The sequence below is a fragment of the Eurosta solidaginis genome, chromosome 1, assembly GCF_040869045.1.
Source record: "Eurosta solidaginis isolate ZX-2024a chromosome 1, ASM4086904v1, whole genome shotgun sequence".
Lineage (NCBI taxonomy): Eukaryota > Metazoa > Arthropoda > Insecta > Diptera > Tephritidae > Eurosta > Eurosta solidaginis.
In genome coordinates, this window is record NC_090319.1 from 390,864,515 (window position 1) to 390,889,102 (window position 24,588).

Below are 24,588 nucleotides of genomic sequence, written 5' to 3' on the forward strand. Positions count from 1 at the left end.
AAACTATCGAATGAATTTTTTCATTCATTCATTTGATCTGCTCTTTAGCTAGCCAGAGGCCAGTACCGATGTTTTTTGTAGTACATTTACTATACAAAAGAACAATTTCTGTTTGTGATTGTTTTGATTACCCCCCGGGGTAACTAAAGAACAAACCTATATAAGACAAAATGTTGAATGTGACTAAAATAATCAAAATTTTGCTTCAAGTAAATAATGAAAATATTCAATTTAAATGCCTTTGTTACATGTTATGCAGAGCGCAAGCATGATATGCAAATGGTTTTGGTTCGCAACCCACTGAGTTTTTTTGTCTTTGAGCAAGTCATGCAGTTTCTTTCTAACTTCATTGTATTTAAAAGGTAGCATTGTATTTGATAAAATGTTTATGTTTGATAAGGAATATAATGGCTGAAGCTTTTTTTATGATCTACAAATCCTTCATTTTCAACGATGGAAAGCAGCTGTAAGTCTTTTGTAATCATCTTTAACCCTAGTGAGATAACGTACATCTGTGAGACGTATCGTTATCTTTTACTTGACTACAAATTTTATATGTAATTTTTGCCTAAAATGGTAATTTTAGCTAATATTTTTTTAAGTATAGTTTAAAACAGTTAATTCATTCAATTGAAGTACAAAAAAATTTTAATTTTTTTCGCTATAAACTGAGTTCCTTCGAAAAAGACTGATTTTTTAAGGACAAGTCTATTAAAAAAACAAAAATTTTTTAAAAACATTTAAAACAAGTGAATATATATCAAATAAATGATTAAAAAAAACAAAAAAAAAGTTAGTTTTTTTTATATCTTTAGTGTCCTTAAACTTGAACACGTCTCTTAGACGTACGTTATCTTTCTAGGGTTAAAAGAGATTCATCTATGTTATTTTTTCTTGCTCTGAGAACTCAAAACGTGTGCTGGTAACAAATAATTTTGTTTAAACAGTCCACACTCAAAACGTGTGCTGGTAACAAATAATTTTGTTTAAACAGTCCTCCTCAAATATCCCTCACTAGGGTAGGCACCTTGTCATAGCGCCCGACTATGAGGCGGAGATGTTTAGGACTGACATCTACGCCGTTTCGCCTCATACGAGGGCGGCGGGATGTCGGTGACCAAGAACTGCCAACCCCCTAATCCATGGTGTTATGCGGACCGTGCCTATTGGACGATTTGCAGCCAGGGGATAAATTCGGCTGTATTCGAACGGAGCCTTCCCGATACCGGGCCACCTCGGGTAGTATTAATGGCCTTACCACAGTAAGGGGCGCTGCTGTGGCGGACGGTTCTTTCCCCGTATATAATACTGGACCGCTGAGCCCGCCTTGTCGGGCAGGTGGTCGTACGACCAAGATGAACGACTCATTACCTGACTGTAATAAGGACGATGTAAAGAGGAGGACTGAGTCGCAATCCAAGGACGACAAATACGAATTAAGCGATGCGTCGGACTCGGGGAGCGAGTGTAGTGTTGATTCAATGAACTCCGTGTTGGAGAAGCACACAAATGAAAACGGAGTAGAAGAGTGGAGAAGGGTACGTAGCAGAGGAAGTAAAAGAGCTCTCTTGCAGAACCGTGCAGCACTAAGAATTGTACAACGCTTGGGAGCAGTGGTCGACCCAACAGAAGTGGAGATCGAGCGCTTGGAATGGGCCCATGAAGCGGTATAAGTAGGTCGAAGGCAGTTCAAAAGGTTTGCTGCGAGAAACCCTCGGTTCTGCAACCGGTACGAGGAGGAAGAAGCGTCGAATGGCAGAATGAAGAGGCAACGTTCGGCGGAAGGCGACAAGCCTGCTTTCAAGAGGCAGAAAGGACCCAGTCATAGAGCCGCGAGGCAGGGCAGTCGCATAGACAAGACAAGTAGGCCCAAAGCTGTAAGACAGATGGGCTCCAATAGCGAGGTAGCAACTACCTCGAAAGCTGCGAGTCAAAGGGAAGTTCCAACTAAGGAAGTAGGAGATAAGCCAAAGGGAGATAACGCTAAGTTTTCGGCTTTCTCGGAGGCGCTAAAGGGAGTTAACGCTAAGACTCCGGCTTTCTCGAAGGTGCCAAAGGGAGATAACACTAAGACTCCTGCTTTTCCCGAGAAGATGAGTGATGTGGCAAAGCAGTCACTGACTGTGGCGCTGGTTGATCGTAGCAGTGCTTTTGGACAAATGACAACTGAAAGGTGGAGATCTGTAGAAAGGGAGCTTATTAGCTTAATGCTTAAGATTATGCGGGAACAACCAAGTAAGCCCCTTCCAACCTTTGATTGGGGGGTATGGTATAATGGTGTGAAGATGATAGCGTGCGACAACATCGCTAGCTTGCGGTGGCTGGAGGAAGTGGTTCCAAACCTCCAAAGGCAAGGCGCGAACGCGCGGTTTGAGGTGGTAGATAAAGCGCAAATCCCCACGGTACCAAAAGTTAAGGTATGGATACCATGCGTGATGAAGTCGGAGGATACACTGCGACTTCTGCAGAATCAGAATCCGAACATACCGACACAGGAATGGAAGGTACTTACTGTATCTCGGCCTAGCGAGGATGGTCAGTTCTACATCTTCCAAATAAACAAGCAGGCGGAGGATATTTTTTAGACGCAGCTTGGTAAAATGTCCTTTGGCACTGGCAAAATTTACATGCGACTCAGGAAAAGAAGTCCCGAGGATAAAAACCCTAACACGCTATAGGTGGGCGAAGTCGAAAAGGACCCCAAAAGCCTAAGGGAAAAAAGACAGGTGGAAGTCCCCGACGTCACCACGAACGTGCTAGAAGGGGACCAACCGCTAAATGGTGCTGTGACTCGCACAGAGGAACACCCTGCACAACAGTCACGAGAGGCTGAAGGGGGCCTCGAATACTCTAAACCAAAAGGGCAAGGGGAGGACGACGACGTCAAGACGAAGGTGCTGGAGGGGGACAAACAGCCCAATGGTGCTGCGAGTCCTACAGATAAACCTCCAACACAGTAAAGTGGCGTCGAGCGAACTCCTCCTAACCCTTGAGGAGGGTTCGTTTGACGTGGCGCTGATCCAGGAGCCGTGGCTCTCATCGGCAGGAAAGGTTTCTGGACTTAGCGCGCGGGGGTTTGGCGTTTACTACGCGCAAACGGAAGGACGGGTGCGAGTAAGGAAACAGCTGCATTCATATATGCTGCCTAATTACACCACTGGGGATCTCGTAGCGGTGGCCGTTGAGCAAAAGAATAAGCAGGCATTTATTCTGGCGTCCTGCTACATTGCCCATGCTGCGGAGGTCCCACCGATGGAGTGCAAAAGGCTAGTACAGGAGGAAGGGCGCAAAGGGCGGTTGGTCATAGGCGCAGATGCAAATGCGCACCACAATGCGTGGGGAAGAGCAGATACGAACGAGAGAGGCGAATCTCTGTTTTGTTACATCCTGCAAACCAATTTGCAGATAGCCAACAGGTGAAATGTCCCTACATACATTGGTCCAACATCCAGCAATGTTCTAGATATTACATTGAGCTCCGAGCGTGATATATCAAGGTATGATTGGATGGTTCTTGATAGACCATCGTTCTCCGACCATGCGTATATCAGCTTCAACATCCCCCTAAAGAGGGTAGAGAAGGGAGGGACCTTTAGAAACCCTAGGTCAACGAACTGGACTAAATTCCAAAAACATGTAGAAACAAAACTGGGACAACCCAAAGAGGTTGCTAATGTAGAGGAACTGGAGGAGTCGAATGAATTCCTAACAAGGACGCTTATGACTGCGTATAACAAAGCTTGCCCTCTAAGAAGATTCAGAGGAAAAGCAAAACCGCCATGGTGGAGCAATGAGCTGAGTCTTCTAAAACGACAGGTAAAAGAAATGTTTAAGCTCGCAAAGACCGCGGAAAGCGAAGCGTGTCGGGACGAGTACAGGGATCTACTGAGGATCTACAAGCGTGAAATTACCAGGGCGAAGAGAAACTCATGGAAAAGTTTCTGTACGGACATAGAGTGCTCCAGCGAAACAGCACGGTTGAAAAAAGTCCCAGCAAAGGGAAACATAGTCCAGGGACTAATAAAGAAAGAGAACGGGGAATGGTCACGTAATAGTGAGGAATCCCTTGAGGTGCTTCTCGATACACATTTCCCATCGGGAGACGGTTTAGAGGAGCCAGCAGACATCACTCACACTTCGATCACGGAGCTAGTAGTGCCGGGCTTGGTGACCGATACCAAGATCGAGTGGGCAGTGAAGACGTTTTCTAAGTTTAAATCGCCGGGCCCAGATGGTATATTCCCGGCCATGCTACAAGTCTCAAGTAGGGCGGTCGTGGAATGGCTTAAAATAATATTCGATGGGTGCATACGACTGAATCATGTACCGCACTCTTGGAGAACTGCTCGTGTAGCTTTTCTACCAAAGGCGGGGAACATCGGTCACGTGTATCCCAAAGACTATAGACCCATTAGCTTAACATCATTTCTGCTCAAAACCTTTGAGAGGCTGATAGATGTGTACATAAAGTTCAACGTGGATGAAAGCTGATCTCCACAACACAGCATGCGTACACCAAAGGCAAGTCGGTAGACACCGCATTGCATAGGGTGGTAATAAGCATAGAGAAATCCCTGGAATATAAGGAGTATGCTCTAGGAGTCTTCTTGGACATTGCCGGGGCTTTCAATAATGTTGCAAAATGGGCGATTATGGATGGTCTTAATTACATTAAAGTACATCCTGCCTTAATCAGATGGATCGGCTGCATGTTAAATTTCAGAAAGATTACATCACAATGGGGATTGTACGAGGCCACGAAATCAGTGGACAGGGGCACGCCGCATGGAGGGGTGCTATCACCTCTGCTGTGGACGCTGGTCATCAACCAACTGCTCAGGCAATTCGATGAGGGACCCGTAAAACTTACGGCTTACGCAGATGACGTTGCAATTGTCATAAGTGGAAAGTGCCTCAACGGCACTCTATGCATGTAAAAGAATGCTGGGGTGTACTTGGGGCCTATCTCCCTTTCTTTCTCATTGGGTTTTTACAGCGATTGTAAGCCCTATTCTATACTATGGAGTTTTTGTTTGGTGGAAAGCCACACAAAAAACAACATACCTCAAAAATTTAGAGGGGGTATGCAGACTATCGATGCTTAGCATTACGGGAGCCCTGAAAACAACCCCGACGGCTGCACTGTATGCCATTTTGCACATCCCAACTATAGACCTGGTAGCAAAGAACAAAGCGTTAACGACCGCAACCAGGCTCGGTGCTTCGGGGCAGCTTGAGCGCCGACCATATGGCCATAGTAGTATAGCGTAATCAATCACAAGACGAACAGACTACATGATTCCCTATCTGCGCTTCGAGGGAGATCTTAAGGCCACAATAGAGGTGGACGGTTGGCGCAAGGGTGCGCAAATGGCGGACGAGGCGATATATGTGTACACCGATGGTTCCAAAGTAGTGGAAGGAGTAGGTTCTGCGGTATACTGCGCTGATCCGGAAATAAGCAGATCCTACAGGCTGCCGGATTACTGTAGCGTTTTCCAAGCGGAAATATTAGCCGTAACCAAGCAGTAGAAACCCTGGAAGAGAATAGCTTAAGCTGAAACCGTGTTAACTTTTGTATTGACAGTCAAGCAGCAATTAAGGCAATAATCTCTCATAGCACAGCATCTAAATGCGTGTTAGAGTGTAAGCAGTCTCTGGAGAGAATCGGGACAGGGAGAAGCATACATCTATATTGGGTCCCAGGGCATATGGGAATAGATGGGAATGAAAAAGCGGACGAACTAGCTAAAAAGGGCGCATCCCTTGAAGCTTGCTCCGTAGATGTCCCAATTAGATTGGGCGAGATTAAGCGAAGTCGAGAGGTGCACATGATCGACCAAGCGGGAAAGGCGTGGGTTCAAGCGCGGGGCTGTAAAGTGTAGAAGATTATGTGTAGGTCTTACAACCTTAGACTAACACAGTTGCTCCTATCATTAAAAAGAGAGGACTGTAGACTCATGACGGGTATTCTGACTGGACACTGCCTTCTGGCGTCACATGCCTTTAAACTAGGCTTGGTCAGTGATAGCAGATGTAGGAAGTGCGGGTTGGAGGAGGAAACGATCGAGCACGTTCTGTGCTCGTGCCCTGCACTTGCCAGGCTAAGACTCCAGCTATTAGGAGTGATACAGCTGTCAGATCTAGAAGCAGCAAGTGGCTTAAGTCCTAGGAAGCTTCTAGTATTTGCCAAGAGGACGGAGTTATTTTATAACATAGGTCCTGGTTTTTGATAGGGTTTTTCAGTGTTGGTCGTTAAAACAAACTTCTGATAACACTACGGACTCAATCATGGACCGGCCAGTTCAACCTACCTAACTACCTCCTCAAATATCCACTATTGGAAATGTCTTCGACAGGTACTGTTAAGGAACTGCTGGCTGTGCTTACTACAGTAGTTGACGAAAGAGAAGTAGAACTACGTTCCTCTTCAGAAATTACAGGCGCTATTTCCCCTGAAGTTACATTCCTTTGTTCAGAGGCAGACGGATACTTACGGCGTAGATGGTCATTTAAATTTGATGTGTTTACAGAAAATTAAAAAATTTTTTTTTGCAGATATGGCATTTAACTTCATTGCCATTTTTGGTGAAAAACTCCCAAAGGGAAGATCTCTTCAATCTAGGCCGCATTATAAATATCTCTACACAAACTAAATAGTTGAAAGCATTCCTTCAGATAAAAATTTTAAATAATTACCACGCTTAAAACGTTTGTCGATTAGGTTGAAGTATGCTAAACGTTAAAATTTTTTTTAATACCTTTTTAATTGAGTTCACTTATATATGCACAGTAAAAATTTAAAAAGAACGAACGATTCGAAGAAATAGTAATGAGCGAATCATTCATACCAAAAACTAGTAGTTCGATAAAATAGTAATTAACGAATATTTCATACGTAAAACTAGTAATTCGAAAAAATAGTAATGAACGAATTTCAAATGACTATCGAATGAATGAAAATTAGTGAACTATCGAATAACTCGATAGTTTTATTCGATAGTTCCCAACACTACTCACGGATCAGCGAGTTGAACTTCACCTACGGAAAAATCTGAAACACTCCTTGGACAAATGTTGTCAAAAATCTATGGGATTTTTGAGTGACTGCAATCTTTTTTTGTTACTTTTTAATCGTTTCGAATGCCTGCTTTAAAAAAGCGTTTTCTGGAATTCTAAATAAAAATGTTGCACATTTTGATGAAGATTTTTAAAACCTTTTCAGAATTAAGATATTTTTCACAACCGTTTTCAAATATGGTTTATATATTTTCCGTTATTACATTCAAATAGCTCACAAAATTTGCAAATCAGTTTTGCAATTAATTTTCATACAGATTATTAACAGCTTCTCGAAATTCTGAAATTTTTTGGAGATCGTTTACAAATTTCGAGAACGTTTTCCATACTTGATGTTATAAAATTCATTGACGTTTTTTAAAATAACGAACTTTGCGATTGTTTCAATCGCAGGTGTGCATTACGAATAAAACCATTTTCAGTTTTGAACCTGTAGAGACGATCGGTAGCGCGTATACATATCTGTGCTTGGTATTGCATTGTTTAGCTTACCCATCTCACGGGCTTCCCAAGAGTTAAATCCAAATGACTTAATTGCGAGTGAAATTCACCAATTTTCTCCGCTTGACCCAATTGAAACTGGTTAATAAGAATGTTAGCTTTTCGCTCATTGTTATAAAACCTTACGGGACCCTATTTAAATAAAATATAAAAGTAAAATATGAGCCACCATCAGTAACAAATTACATATTTGTACAACAAAATTTATTTAAAAAAATGGTAAAAATTGTCTAACTTTAGTCATACCGTAACTCCCTCGAAGGAGGTATTCCTTAGAGCTTCCAAAAATACAAGTTCCCAGTCCTTTACACGATAGTCAAAATGTGTTAAGAAATCCTCACGCTTTTGCGCAACATATTGAATAGCGAGTGCAGCAGCCCATATGCCATCATAGGTGTATCCATGAAACCTCGAATACTCAGTACCTCGCAAGCTATCATATTCCGAAAGATATTCATCAGCAGTCTACATTTTTAATGAAATATTTTTGTGTCAGTAGGGTTGCGGGACAGGAATACAAAGGAATATATATATAAAGTTACTCACAATTCCGGCTATGGTTATATCACCGCTAGTTGACAATGGTAACAAATCAACAAGAATGGTACCCTCAAGTGCTGTAGATATCTCTTCTACATTGCATTCTGTATCGAGTGTTGCATTCCACCACTCCGTTGAATAGGTTGCCATTATGAGCCATTGATAGGCCCGACCATACATTTCCAATCTGCAGATAATGAATATGTAAACAGCATTAGTTCGGCTGAAAACTGGCCTTGCTTTATTGTATAAGTAGAATATAATAATTCCTTACCGATAGGCTTCGCAAAATACTTTACGCGCATAGTGCTCATTAAAATTGCCCAAAATTATTCGAACATCTTTATCTCTTAATTTTTTCAAAGGTTCGTTCACATCATTAACAAAACTCTGAGTCTCCACTACTTCCAGTTGCATAGAATCTAGATCAGCTACCATGTGATTATGTGGCAACGAGTACCGCGGCTCATTCTGATATAAAGTTCCAACGCGTGTCCAATTGAATTCTCTAAGTAAAGCTAGGCGTGGTGCATTAAAGGCGTTTTCCGACGGCACAACTCGGAAAAAGTTTGGAAAGGCATCTTTCGTAAACATGGGATGTGTATCAGCGTAGGACAGTTGTGTAAGATGCCAATGTTTGCTGGCCTTAGCTATAGGATCCGTTACATGTGTACAGGCTGCGCCGAAAAGCATTAGCTTATTTGGACCGGAATGCATCATGTCAAAGAAGGACTTCACACCAACCGCTGCATTGCACTATGAATAGTAAACAATATTTCTAGGTCGAATTTAAATTACACTTAAAGCTAACCTACATTAGTTTAAACCCTTTATATTGGCAATTTTACTGTATATCTTTGTTTAAATGGCATAACATATTTTGTAGATGTAAGTTTGAAGGTAAAATTAAAATCAGTGACTTTAGATAACTAGTACAATCTTAATGGTAATGGTGCTTAAATGACGAGTACCCAAACAGTAACCAGTTGGTAAATTTTTGCTGAGAAGGTTTTCATGGCAGAAGAAATATACTCGAAGTATTTGCTAAACTATTTCTGAAAGATCTTCCCGTTCGTTTTGTTTATAGTTTTGATATTACCTTTCCAGGGACTCTAACCTTGTGCCGTTGTTATGGTATCTCCATACCAAGGCCGCCGTCAATCTACTTAAAATTTTGCGGATATACATACATATAACGAGTTCAGTGTTTTGAATTTCTGAATATAAACTAGAAATCCTGAGCCTGAAATTAAATTATCTAAATTCGTAATGAAAACTTTGAACTTGAAAATTTTTCGAGCTTCAAATATAATTTTCCGAATTATACTTGTAGTTTTTAAGTCAGAATTGCAACTTTCTCAAATATACATACATAAAATGGAAATTCTAACTTGAACTCTAGTTTTCCGAGTATGAATAAACGTACCTCCGTATCATTCCACCACATGTGTAGTCTGTAGTTGACCAAAATTGTTGGATGTTCATTTACGTGAGACAGCGCCAATTTAACGCTAGGCATTACGCCACGTCCTAAATTACAATAAATAAATAAAAGCATGCTATAATTTGAATAAATTGACAAATACGTTGGTTTATAAGTACATAGATTTTAAACCATTCGCCGGTTTAAGTAATCTTTAAAACTTGTTTTTACCTAAATTTACCTACTTCTCGGTTTTCTTAATTTGTTGGGTTTACATTTATAACTTAATTGAACAATATAAACACTAGGATTCTTGGTATTCGGTAAGTCGATTAACCGAACTATTCGAATATGTCACCAGGCGACTACTAAAAGTCGACTACCAGTATTCGATTAATCAAAACATGCAGGATATTTGGTTAACCGTCCACTTACGACTAGTCGATTAACCGTTAAATTATGGTTAGTCGATTATAATCATCGACTACAGAGCATAGATTTTGACATGTTTTTGTTTATATTTGATTTTTTATTAACATTTTTAACAATAAAGACAATGCAAAAACACGGGAAAATAATGGTTCACTTTTTTCAAAAGAAAGTTGATTTTAAAAGTGTTTTTTATGCACAAAATTTTCAAGCTAAAAACCTAATTTTAATTTGTCAGAAAAAACGGCTGAATGCCAAAAAAAACCTATCGAAATACAAACTGGCTCGTGTATTTTTAATGAACTAGAATGTATTTCGTTAGTTTTTTGAAATAGAGTTTACACACTTAAACCTGTGCTGAAACCGTATAAGGAGGGAGGGCGACAAAAAATACAAAAGAAAATACAAGAAAAATACCGTGAAAATAAAGTAGTGTAATATAGGTATAAGCAACTATAAACCAAATTCAATGAAACTTCATTTGTACAGTCTGCTGCAAAGTTTTAAGATGCCATACAGAAATTTATAAAATTTCATAAATTTGAACAAAGTAATGCCAATTTACCACAGAGGCTTAATGAAATAATTAGTCAAGTTTTCTACATTAAAGCCCTAATTGACCTCAATCTTCCATACAAAATACAAATTCTTCATTATCTCATCACATATTGCTTTAGTGAATGCCCAATCGAGTTAAAAACCCAGTCGGTTTTGCTTGGTGCTTCGAATTTTATTGTCAATATAACAAATGACAATCAAAAATAAATTATTTTCAATAATTTACGAAAAATAGAAAAACACGAAAAATTAGTTCGGTGCAACATCTATGGGTAGTTGCCCATGCCCGCAGCAACTAGCTACAGCACAGGGTGTACCGAAAAGCGGAGACACAACCCTCTGTTGTATGACTGCGTATAAAGCGGGAGTCATTGGTGCCGTATGTCGTATCGCTGTAGTCGTATCCCTAACGTAATAAGCTGTTTATCGTTACGACGGTAAACCAAAAACCAATTGGTTGGCTACGATACGGTTACGACCTTAGCGGCACCAATAATCGATTGCATTGATTCCCATAAGGTTGGTCGAATCAGCTGTTAAAAGGTTACCGATACGGTTACCGATAAAGCACCAATGTCTGCAGCTTAACATATAGCTGCATCAGTTGCGATGAATTGTGAACACGTACCATTTTAAGAGGTGAAACATAGACACATATTTCAGTTTCATCTGAGTATAATGCGTATTGAAATTTAGTACTACTCATTTTATGGGCAGCAATTTCAGAGGTGTATTTAGTGTTTGACGCTTAGCAGTCCATATAAAGTTTAAGCGTAAACGTCTATAGATGTAAAAAAAACACAGCAATTATTTAAGTAATCGAACAGCGATTTAACATGTGATCCAGGCTGTTTAATATTGTGATTTTTTTGTTCAAACATTCGCCACTTGTATGAATTCACAATGTCTTAAACCATGTGTGAAGTTTCACGTTTAAAGCTCACAGAGAAGTTACTTAAAAATCGACAATATTTCTATTGAATATGCGGACGACATTCAACCAATATACAGTGGCGTAGTGAGGTTTTCTTGCGCCCGGGGAGAAAATTCACCAAGTTCTTACAATTTCTTTGTAAGTCGTTATTATCCTTGTTTAACCAATTTCCAACGTCTACGAGAAATCCAAACTTAAAATTACGGTCATTTAGTCGTGTCAATTTCGTACGTATTTCTTGTTGGAGACGATTGAGAACATTTTTCATAAAGGGAGAAATTCACATTCTGCGGAAAGACCAACATCTCTAGCCGATTCCCCGAGCATTTTGCAGCGACTTCTTACAAGTTTTACTATATCAATATCCCATTTTTCACAAACCGACTTCGCTTTTTCTATAGCTTCTTTACAGAGAGTGTCACGAGTTTCGGATAGTTCAGTCGTCAATGATTTAAGATCATGATACGCTTCTCTGAAATTCATTCCGGGATCTTGTAATCTGACCTGTTCAAGATCAATCCTCCAATTTCGGATAGTTCAGTCGCTAATGATTTAAGATCATGATACGTTTCTCTAAAATTCATCCCCGGATTTTGTAATCTGAGCTGTTTACGATCAATCCTCCTTAAGATTTTATACCAGAAATGAACGAATGTTATGAAACTAAAATTTAGTATATTTTGCAACAGAATTGTAGCTTCGCTTCTGGTGTCACTTGTGGTGTTAGTGTGCTCTGCTAATTGCTCTAAGGGTTCTACTACATTCTCTAGCCCGTCGACGACAACGCTAACCGATTGTATTCTGGCGCTCCATCGTGTTTCAGATTCACGTTTGACAGTTTTTGTTGAAGCATTTTTTAATAATAATAGATATAAGTTTTCCATTATTCCACAACCTGTCGCATTCCCGATATATGCACGAATTTTTTAGTATAGAAAAATTTTTCCAGAAATCAGTTATAATAAAAATACAAATTATCCAGGAAGTTCTGCTTTGTGGACCATTTGGCGGCCCCCTGTGATTAGCGCCCGGTGCAAGATTCTTATCTGAACAATCGGTTGTATGGGATTTATACTATAACACCGATCTATACAATTTTTTCAAACAACAATAAATGCTCTATACGTAAGCATTCGGTGAAATTCGAAGCCTCTAGCTGTTAAAATGTGGCAGTAATTACGAAGAGCTTATTATCTGAAAAATCGGTTGTGGGCGATATATGCTATATATACAACCGATGTCATCAATTTTTTCAGACACCCGAAAGCATAGGGAGTTTGAAGCTCCAATCTGATAAATTGAGGAAGATGTGATAAAAATCCTCTTTTCTGAAAAATCGGTTGTATGGTGGGATATATGCTATAGTGGCCCGATCTGGCCGGTTCCGACAAATGTCTAATTGGACACCTAAATAAACCCGCTCACCAATTTTTTTCAAGATATATTAAAAATTGAGGGACTAGTTTGCATACAAACAGAGTGACGGACACGGCTAAATCAACCCAGCTCTTCATCCTGATCATTTCGGTATACTTATTAGTGGGTCTATCTATTTTCCTTCAAATACTTACAATTTTGAGATTCTTGACGAACTTAATATACCATTTCATTTCCATGAAAGGTTTAATTACTTGCCGGTGTGCAAATGGGCCTTATTCTGTAATAACCTTCGAAGAGATTTACGCCGCGCTTCTCTTTCAATTTGCATCGGGCTTCTTTTTAATATTTCCTATAAATGGACGGGACGGGACGGGACGGGACCTTCATGTTTTATGCCGAACGGCATCTGCCATCGTACCCCTGCATAAAAAGGTGGTAGGTCTAATATCGAGAGCTGTAGAGGCTTTGCCAGACTTTCAACTATTCCTAAAATCTTTGAAAATTTTGTCACAACCCAGTTGCAATATCAGTGCTCTTCCTTTTTATCTCCATGCTATCACGGTTTCATACATCCAAGGCCAACCACCACCATCTTGCTTGTGTTTAACTCTATAGTAATGGTTTGTAAGCGATTAGCTTTAGTTTTTACGAGTTATGTTTGCCTTTTGCAATTTTCATATGGAAAATTTTCTACGAAATTTTAAAATCTTAGATACCTGTATCAGAATTCTCCACTCCATCCCCGTACGGAAAGAAGCCAGCTATATAAACATCCGAACGTTTGGCAGTCCTTGCTTTACTGTTATATATTAATACCAATAACCAGAGCAAAGTGAACAAAGCTCGATTCGTTAATGCCATTTCTCAATTGTTCCAGACCTGGAAATAAACATTTCAATATAATTTTTAACTAGGAGCTCTATTCTGATGACCTTACAAGTCTTCTCAGTGGCCGGATCGTAGCATAAGACCACGGATCGAATACGATACGATAGAAAATTAAGTGCAAGGCGAATTCAGTACCAGGTGTTGTTATCCCAACATCTGATTGCGTCTTCTTGATTATTTTCCATAGAACGCCTTGTACTTTAATATGTCAGATAATCAAAATCAATTGAAAATGTCTTTTGACTTGACCAAGGCGAATTCATTAAAGTACAAGGCGTTGTATGGAAAATAATAAAGAAGAAGCAATCAGCTGTTGGGATAACAACAACTGGTACTGAATTCGCGTTGGACTTGACATTCTTCTGCACAGCGAATTGGTTGAATTCGCTTTGCCACCACCTGGTATGAATTCGCCTTGATTAAGTGATACGTCAGACGCAATGCGAATTTAGTACTAGGTGTTGTTATCCCAACAGCTGATTGCTTCTTCTTGATTATTTTCCATACAACGCCTTGTACAAAATATGTCAGATAATCGAAATCATTGAACAAATTCTTTTGACTTGACATTCTTCTGCGCGGCGAATTGGTTGAATTCGCTTTGCCACCCCCTGCTATGGATTCGCCTTGCGTCAATCGTGCAACTAGATATATACATATATCGCTGGAGATTTTTTCCATGTTGGTTGGGTAAACATAATCCCGCTGTTCCGTATCTACAAATTACCCTACATAGATAATAAAAAAACCAATGTTGCCGACTAAAAGCCAGCTCCAAAAGTGGCCTTAAACTGTGACCACGGCTGCCACTTTTGGTCCGTTTGGACCAAAAAATGGTCCCTTCCAACCCCATTTGGTCCGCTGGTCCCTTTTTTTAAATTTTGGTCCTTTTAAGGCAGTAGCGACGATTTTAGGCAAACACATTACATGGACATATCAGAGTTTTGTTTAAGTGGCTTCAAAGATTTTTTTCACTACTCGAGCTAAACAATTTGTTTTCAAATGCACATGTGCCGCTAAGAAACTTGGCAGGGTTTGCCACTTATGGAGCTATTACAATGGCCGTCGAGTTAAATAAATTGAAAACTAAGTAGAAGAATTAAACTAATTTGTTTTGTGTTTGGTGTACTTGCCAAACAAAAGGTAACACCTTCAACATTTTTTACAAAAAAATTCTATGTAAAAATTGCACGTCGATATTTAAGTACTTCTCACACAGCTCCAAGTAGCTCAATGTGTTCAAAGAATTCCAGGACTATTGAGAATTAAGTCGCTTGACATAGGAAATATTTTAACTGGAGTGGGGCAGAAATACTTCTCAAAAGTGATAATTTTAGAAATGTACAAGTAATTGCGATTAAAACTAATTTATTTTTATATTCAGATTTTGAAGCAAATGTAAAACTTATTGCACAGTTGAAACTTTTAAACCGTTTGATTTAAAATCCGAGGCCTGGTGCTAGATTCAGTAAATGTTAGTTTTACAAAAATTACACTTACTATTTCTAGGCTCCGGTATGAAATTTTAACGTTAAGGGGGAAAATTAAGCATCTATAATAATAGTATTAACAAAACTGCTTCGAAGAATTGCTTGGTTTCATTTATGATTTACTGAGTTTGCCCCATAGTTCGGCAAAACCAGAACGCAGATTTTTTAATTTCTTACTAAAACCTAACTGCGCTATACTTTTTATTTCATTGCAATGACCAACATAATGCTGGAACTAATAACTTTGTCAACAACATTAGATTCAAAATGTTTGGTTGGTAAAAGACTTATCCTAGAAATGTGAAAATGTAATATATATAAGTACACTTTATTTTTGTTTGTGCAGTTTGAATTAAGCAAAGTCTTTGATTCGCTATTTTTAGTAAAATTTTGTATAGGAAAACATGGAATCATCCTAAAATTTTATATTTTACAACAAATACGTCACTTTTGTGAATCGCCGAACTGATTGTGTCTCAATAAAACAAAACACAAAATTTGGTCCTTTTTCTTGAGATTTGGTCCTTTTTTGGTGAATTTGGTCCCAAATGAGAACATGGTGTGGCAACCGTGACTGTGACTGAAAATCTGCTGAGTAGTTTAACTGGAGTTTAAATTTGAGTAGAGTTTAAGCGAACTTAGTTTAAGCTTAGCCTAACCAACTACTCAAAAACCGGGCCTTAGAAGTAGAATGAAGAGCATTCCTTGGAAAATCGTAATTTCTCGCCGATTTTCGTATTGATATCAATGCCAATATATTTTAAATATATCACACCTCAACGTTCCAAGGAGGAAGAAATTGAAATTAGAATCATATTTAGAAAAAAAGTTAAAAAAAAAATATTGGTATACAAAAAATTAAATATTGAAAAATCAAATAAGCACCAACCCTTGTTTCCTTTGCTGCCATTTTTTTATATTATACCTTTATATTAAGTCGCTTTCATGTTTGTCCCCTCATTTCTATACGAATTTTTGACCCACGGAAAAGTCTTTTTCGGCAACTTCCCGTTGAGCTAGACACTTGATACTTAGAGCATAATGCAGATCTGGGAGACACTACAATGCAAGCGAAAAAAAAATCCGCTAGCTGGCGCACGGATCGAGATATACAGAAAATTAATTTTAAAATGGAAATTTTGCGATCGACTTTTAACTAACTTCTCGGTGATCCAGAGACTTGAAACTTAGCACATAGTTTGCGAGTCGATGGCACTACAATTCGTGGAAAACAAAATGCCGCCGGGTGCCAGGCGAATCGAGATAAACGAAAATCCCTGAAAATCCCTGAAAAAACGCAGGAATCTTGCAATCGATTTTTAAGTAACTTCCCGGTGAGCTAGAGACTTGAAACTTGGGCAGTGAGTCAGAACCCAAAATTTCAAATGCCTTTTTGTAGGCAGCACTAAAAAATTGAAAATAAAAAGATGATAAAAAAATTTTAAGGACTACCTTTATATAAATGGACCAAAAAAAGAAGGGAATTTTTCTTTTAATACACACATAATCTTGTTGAATTTTGACTAAAGAACTTTAACAATAGCTCTTGTAAAAGAATTTTGGGATTTAAAATTATGAAGGTAGAGCGCGTGCTTAAATTTTAAATAATCAATTAGTTAATCCCAAGTACATGGTTTGCCTTAAATTGAAAGATTGCGCTCCACCTTTTTAGTTTTAAATCCCAAAGTTCTTTTACAAGAGCTATTGTTAAAGTTTTTTAGTCAAAATTCAACAAAAATATGTCTGTATTAAAGGAAAAATTGTCTTCTATTTTTTGCTCCATTTATATAAAGGTAGTACTTAAAATTTTTTTATCATCTTTTTATTTTATTTCTTCTATTTAATTAGCTGAAAAAATGAGAAATTTTATTCCTGGAAATAGTTTTCTGGCGAATTTTTGGTAAATTTTTTCTATAATCTGTACCGTATTTTTGTATCGGGTGACAGCTTAATGATATTACATATAAAAAAAATTCCAGGGATTTATTCAGGATCTCATGTTAGATCCAACCACAGGAAATTCCCTATTTCTGGTAAAGTATAGCCTTTTTAGACGTTTAAAATTTCAATGATCCGATTTCAAAGGAAACAGAAATTTTTCTAACAAATTTTTTCTGTTAGGCCCGGTTTATCAATAGTTGGTTAAGCTAAGCTTAAACTAAGTTTGCTTAAACTCTAGTCAAATTTAAACTCCAGTTAAACTTCTGAGCAGTTTTTCAGTCACAGTTTAAGGCCGCCTTTGGGGTAGGCTGTTTCGTACGGCAACATTGGTTTTTTATTATTTAAATAATTTGTAGATACGACAACATCTGGATTTTGCTTACCCAACAAACATTTAAAAGATATTTCTCCAGGGAAATATATATCTAGTTCCGGAGGTGATATCCAACATCATTATATAGTTATTCTTAAACCAGATAGTTCTCAAGTTGATATACAACTTATTATACAACTTCCAACCTTTGAGAGGTTTTGTAAAATTTATAGTTCTCGAGTTGATCTCCAACGTCATTAGCATTTTCAAATTATTATCCAACCTTTGAGAAATGTCCAGTTCTCAAATCAATATTCAACACGTTTCTCCAGTTGATATCCTACATTGGATATCGAGTTAAGGTGGTGTTGAAAAAAAAATTTCCGTGGTGGTACCACCAAAGCCAAAAGCTATTTATTGTGAGAAATAAACACTTGATTGATGGCAGTAATGAGGCGTAATTTATTAAAAATAAATTATATATATTATATTTTATTTTCGTGAAAATACTGTAGTATCGGAATCTTTTAGTTGAGTGCAGCCAAAGAACCACGAGTTGGATACTATCATTTTTTCAACTTAACACATTGGCTGCCACGTCGTACATATAGGTGTGACACTGTACTATGCGGTTTACGCCACGTCAGACACATATATCCGACACGACTATTATTCTCTCCCGCCATGTCACACAGCAACGATTGACGATAAATATGATTTTATTGCAATAATAAATTATATGGCTTCCCATGAAATTTCTGTGATAGTGGCTTTGGCGTAGCTTAAAAAACAATTGGAAAAAATTTAAATCGTTTTATTAAAAAATTGTTTACATATTATTTTTATAAAGTAGTTATACAAATGAACCCATTAAACTTGTTTGCGGTGATTCCCAAAACATTCTAAACACATGAATTGCTCTTAGGGACAATCCGGGCAATACGTGTATACTCTTTTAGCCCTCTTACTGGCGATCTCCCTTTCTTCCATTTGTTTTATTCTGGGATAACATAAAGTACATGTTCGACGTACTTTTGTATTACTTGCAATTAGTTTTATTTTTAAAATATGAATATTGCCTGATTTTGGCTTCATATGTTTTTCTGGATTCTGCAAATTTAGAAGTGATGAAGTAATTTGTTCTCTAAACCACCGTAATTTTGCATTATTTTTTTTTTCGTAGCTTTCTTGAACACTACAAAGCATTTACTACTGATAATATTCTACAGATATTCTATACCCAGTTTGCGGTACCACTTTACGCCCTTCCTCAAAGTAGAGCTTGTATGACGACGATGTATTTTGATGTTTAGCCAATGTTTTTGTCGTTAGGCGCCACGTCGAACATATATGTGTGACACAATAATTAGTTAAAAACTGTTTCTAAGCAGAAAATATTACCAGCACTACCCTAAATTCCAATTTTGATGTCTCTGATGAGATTAAAAAAAAAGGCTGTGGCCCCAGCATCTTATTTGCTGAAAGTGCCTTGGCAGTCAATGTGTTAAGTAATAGCATTTTCCGCTTTATCAAAAATTCCCTCTTCTGCTGAGTACACTGTTTCGTAACAACTCTTGAGATTTTAGCGGTATGCTATTTATCAAAATGAGCTCTAACGGTACTCAAGCCCAAATGCTTGTTGGGTATATTCGACGCCTTTCGAACGAACGCAAATCACATAGGTTAACTAGAGTTTAACCCTGCCAGATCGGTCGCTTATGCTCAGCTTAAACTTCAGTTAAAGTAGACTGAAAATCTGCAGAATAAGTTTAAGCGTAGTTTAACGACCATGGCAAACGTTTGAAGGACAATAAATTGAGGGCGTGCACCTGGAACGTCCGCTCCCTGAATGGCATTGGTACAGATGCCCGGCTGGTTGATGTCCTCGTCAAAGCAAAATCTGGCATAACTGGCATCAAAGAAATGCGTTTAACGAAGCAAGGAAAAAAGAAGATTAAAAATTGTGACATCTATTGGAGTGGCCATACAAATAAACGCAGTTTCGGCGTCGGACTCGTGGTGGGAGATAGACTTTTTTGCCAAGTATTGGAGTTCACGCTTGTGGACGAACGTCTCGCCGCTATCCGAATAAAAGCAAAATTTTTTTAAAATATCGTTCATCTGCGCCCACGCACCGACAAAGGAGAAAGACGATGAGGTGAAAGACGCTTTTTATGAACAATTAGGGCGCACATACGAGCGCTGCCCCCGCCATGATATAAAAGTCGTGCTTGGCGACTTTAACGTCAGGTTGGGCAAAGAACGTGTTTTTGGCCGTACAGTTGGAAATTTCAGCCTACACAATGAAACTTCTCCTAATGGACTGAGGCTGATTAACTTTGCCGGTGCTCGAAACATGGCCATATCCAGAACGAGGTTATATTAAAATTAAAAAGATACATCAAGCTACATGGCTGTCCCCTGATCGAAATACTCGCAATCAGATCGACCACGTTGTGATAGACGGACGACATGCCTACAGTATTTTAGATGTGCGCACGATCCGAGGACCTAACATCGACTCAGAGCATTATCTCGTCGCAACCAAAATACGCACCCACCTCTGCGCTGCTAAAACCAAGGAACAAAAAACACAAGGAAAGCTAGACGTCGAAGGGTTGCAATCCAACAGACTGAGAGCACAAGTCAGCCTGACGGAATGCAGGCGCAGTGGGAGCGTATCTCCAAAGCACTTCGTACTGCCGCCGACGAAAAAATTGATTACAGGCGGCCACGGAAAAACAACTGGTATGATGAAGAATGCCGCTTTGCAGCCGAAAGGAAAGACGCTGCCTACGGGGCTACGTTAAAAGCGATCGCAACAAGAGGAGTGTGTGTGAAGCGAAACGCCTTTTCAGGAAGAAAAAAGCAGAGGCATGAAGGCGTGAGTGCGAGGAGCTTGAGCTGCTAGCCACCAGGAACAACGCCCTAAAATGTTACCAAAAAATTCGGCGATAGACGGAAGGTTTTAAGACCGGGGCAAACTCTTGTAAAAACGAAAACGGCGACCTTGTAACTAATGTCCAGAGACACTTAGACTATGGAGCGAACTTCTCTGCTCTCCCAAATGGAGACAGCAATTTACCGCACCGATCCCGCAGTAGATGATGATAGAATAAATGTCCTCCCAACCGATTATGACGAAGTCAGAATAGCAATAACCAGATTGAAAAACAACAAGGCCGCGGAGCTATTCAAACATAGCGGCGAGCAGTTGGTAAGCCGCATGCATCAGCTGCATGCCTGACGATTGGAATCTAAGTGTTTTTGCCCAGTCCACGGAATCAGCCTTCTTAATATCGCATATAAGGTCCTGTCAAGTGTATTGTGTGAAAGAATGAAGCCCACCGTGGATCGGCTGAATGGACCTTATCAGTGCGGCTTCACCCCTGGTAAATCTACCATCGACCAGATTTTCACAATGCGCCATATCTCGCAAAAACCCGCGAAAAAAGAATTAGACAGCACGAAAAGGAGCTGCCTATATGCCGCTATGTCTGAATTTGGTTTCCCCGTAAAACTTATACGGCTATACAAAATGACGTTGAGCAACACCACCAGTTCATTCAGAATTGAGGAGGAGATCTCCGCGCCGTTCGAAACTAAACGAGGTTTCAGACAGGGCGACCCCCTATTTATTTATTTTATTTATTTATTTATCATTAATAAAATTTTTCTTTAATTTGATGCTGGAGAAAATTATATTAGCTGCAGAGCTTAACCGTTGTGGAACAATATTCTATAAAAGCGTGCAATTACTGGCAAATGCTGATGACATTGATATCATCGGCCTAAACACCCGCGCCGTTAGTTCTGCTTACTTCAAATTGGAAAAAGAAGCGGTAAAGATCGGTTTGATGGTGAATGAGGACAAAACGAAGTACCTGCTGTCATCGAGCAAAAAGTCAGCGCATATGCGCCTTGGCAACCACGCTACTGTTGGCAGCCATAATTTGGAAATAGTAAAGACTTCGTTTATTTGGGAACCAGTATCAACACTAGCAACAACATCAGCTGTGAAATCCAGCGAAGAATCACTCTTGCCAATAAATGCTACTTTGGACTAGGTAAGCAATTGAAAAGTAAAGTCCTCCCTCGGCAAACGAAAATCATATTCTACAAGTCACTTATCATACCCGTACTGCTATATGATGCAGAAGCATGGACCATGACAACATCAGATGAAGCGGCTCTGGGAGTGTTCGAGAGAAAAGTTCTTCGAAAGATTTATGGGCCTCTACGCGTTGGCGATGGCGAGTACCGAAGAAGATTTAACGATGAGCTGTACAAGCTCTACGCAGAGATTAATATTATCCAGCGAATTAAAACGCAGCGTCTGCGCTGGCTAGGCCATGTTATGCGAATGAAAGATGACGATCCGGCCAAAAAGTGTTTCTATCGGAACCCGCCTGAGGAAGCAGAGGTAGAGGGCGGCCCCCACTCCGCTGGAAGGACCAGGTGGAAAACTATTTAAACTCCCTTGGTGTGACCAATTGGCGCTGGTTGGCAGAAAGAAGAAGCGACTGGTGCGCCTTGTTGAACGGTCATAACCGTTTAAACGGTTAAGCGCCAATTAAGTAAGTAAGTAGTTTAACTGACAAACTTAGTTGTACTGAAAAACCGGGCTTTAAACTACTCATATTTGTATACGGTATTTAATTATTTTTGAGCCAAAATTCAAAGGTAGCAGTCTCTAGATGGCACAAAAAATACCGGGATCGGGGGTTTGTCAATTTCAAATCCCAAAATCCCGGGATTGCAAAAGATCTTCGCGTTCCGATGCCTTAGTGATAACATACGTTTTATGCCCCGAAGAAGTAGTATTAGTAGTATATTGAATTTCATTACAATTCATTTCTTTAAACGAAATTTATTGCAAAAAAACAAGTGATGGCCTCTCGGAGAAATAGGCTGAGGGATAAACCAACGAATACATGAGCAATGCTAGCTTAAACTTTTTTTCATTTGACTTAAAATGGTTATCAAAAAAATAAAAAATTGCTAAGCGCTACCACCGATCAAGTCGAAAAAGCGGATTTTTTTCGTCTCTCTAGGTCCACCTCTGTATAAAACCAACTGACCAATAAATCAAAGTTCTAAAATTTTTTTAAAACAAAACCAAAATGATTCAAAAACCTTTATATAGAAACTTGTATATATGTGTGTAGATTTTCAGCAGTAGGAGTATATGGATCAATATTTTACAAATCGTATGGATTTGTAGAAAAAAAAATGTTTTACTTTTTTAACCCTAAAACAGCCAAAGAGTCACCGGGGTGACTTTTTCATATTCTCCCCTCAAAAAACACATTTTTAATAAATTTTGTTAACTCATTTTTGTAACATCTTAACTTAATGAATTTTAAGTAGAAAAAAATACAAAATAAGGTTTTATAATTTTAGTCATAGACAACTGTAACGGGTTGAACACTTTTATTCTTTTCCTGGCAGCACCGGGGTGACTGCGTCGGCCAAAATGTGTTGTAAAAATCGTCGATCGTTTTAGGGTTAAAAGACACACAATTAATGTTTTGGAATCTTTTTGCAATTCAAGTCAACACCTATGTACATACATATATCAGGATTACCTTAATTAAACGATTTTATTTAGCTTGACTTGACAGGCCGTTGTGAATGAATTTTGTAATTAAAATTTAGGTAACTTCTACAATAAGCTACAAGCTTTAAACTTGGAATATAGTTCAGAATCCGATGACAATGCAATAACAATATAAAAAACTCCGATAGGTGTTCCGATTTGGCTCATATTTGGAACACATAATACATACATGAGTAGAAAGCGACCTATGAAAAAAAACCCCGCCAGGTGGCGTAAGGAACGTGATATTCAAAATACTCGTATTTGTGGTCCGATTTGGCTCATACAAAATACTTTTGAGCTCGAGGAGGGGCAAGCATACGTGGCGCCGAGTCGAGTAAAGTCTTTGGAAGGATTATGTATTGAGGACTTAGGTTGTAAAAAATTGTCAGGAAAGAGTCTTTGTAATAATGAGTCAATAAATGAACTAAATAGAATGAGAAATAAAAAGCAATTAGATAGGTCCTAGGTACTAGTCATCACACTCCTCATCAATCTAGGGCGTTGATGATATAATTAAATACAAGCGTTGGGCGCGTGAAATTTCTAGAAATGTGAGGTGTGGCATAACCTGATTAAAGTTCAGTTGGTCTTACTTATGACAATGAATAGAAATTTGACGCGTCCAACGCTTGTATTTAATTGTATGATCAACGCCCTAGATTGTTGAGGAGTGTGATGACTAGTACCTAAGACCTACCTAATTATTTTCTAGCTTTTAGTATTATTATTACTTAATGTAAGTATCGTTTTCAATAAAACCGTATAACTAAAAAAAATTGTTTTAATTATTTTATTTTCAAGCTTTTAGTGTTTATTTAATTGCCTTTTATTTCTCATGCTATTTAGTTCATTTAGTGACTCATTATTACAAAGAGAGATTTTTTTTATAACTGCAAGTTTACACTTCTTTAGTTTAAAATTGAAACCCAGCTCTGTGTACTTATATTCAGGAAGACCGATATAATTTGGTTTGTCCTATTTGAAGAGTTCCAAATAAAAACGCAATAAGTACACCCTCAACATCTTTTGAAGTATGGATGGGATTTAACTTCACCTTCTAAAATCGCTTGTTTACACACAAATAGTTTCGTTGCTAATTAGCAGCAATTTCTGTCTTGGAGTTGCGGATTCTATTTACACACAGCAACTCCATTTATACAATTAAGTGACATTTTGTTTAAATAATTTTCTAAACAGGTTTTTTATTCACTCATGGTTCAACTATATGGTTGGCTCATCTGAACAATAACAAAATATGTCTGTTCAAATTGTCAAAATCTGTGTATTGGTGTTGGTGCGAATGGTATGGAATGGAAACATAATACTTGGCAGCTTTTGTATGTGTAAGAAAATGTTGCCAATGTGTTGGCTTCCTTTTGAGCTTGTCATCTCCTTTTGACATTAAAAAGAAACATTGAAACTATAGTATTTTGTGAAAAAAGAAAAGCGAATTGCTGAGCTCAAGGGACTCGGTACATGTCCTCTTGCCTCGTCACCCTCTCTTCATAC

General features: G+C 38.7%; 1 protein-coding gene across 7 annotated transcripts in view; it reads right to left on the reverse strand.

Moving 5' to 3' along the window:
• The window catches only part of GABA-B-R2 (gamma-aminobutyric acid type B receptor subunit 2), a 59,538-nt gene that overhangs the window by 32,307 nt on the left and 2,643 nt on the right, over positions 1–24,588 (reverse strand). For 4 of the 7 annotated variants that reach the window (XM_067763525.1, XM_067763520.1, XM_067763521.1 and 1 more), the window contains exons 2-7: positions 13,562–13,724; positions 9,548–9,651; positions 8,396–8,877; positions 8,128–8,308; positions 7,828–8,046; positions 7,573–7,713 (exon numbers count right to left, since the gene is read on the reverse strand). In XM_067763525.1, coding sequence (XP_067619626.1) covers positions 7,573–7,713; positions 7,828–8,046; positions 8,128–8,308; positions 8,396–8,877; positions 9,548–9,651; positions 13,562–13,706 — 1,272 coding nt within the window. In that variant the 5' untranslated portion in view covers positions 13,707–13,724. Of the gene's footprint in view, positions 1–7,572; positions 7,714–7,827; positions 8,047–8,127; positions 8,309–8,395; positions 8,878–9,547; positions 9,652–13,561; positions 13,725–13,782; positions 13,874–24,133; positions 24,308–24,588 lie in introns of those variants that run through there. The other 3 variants (XM_067763522.1, XM_067763523.1, XM_067763526.1) reach the window with 3 other exon arrangements.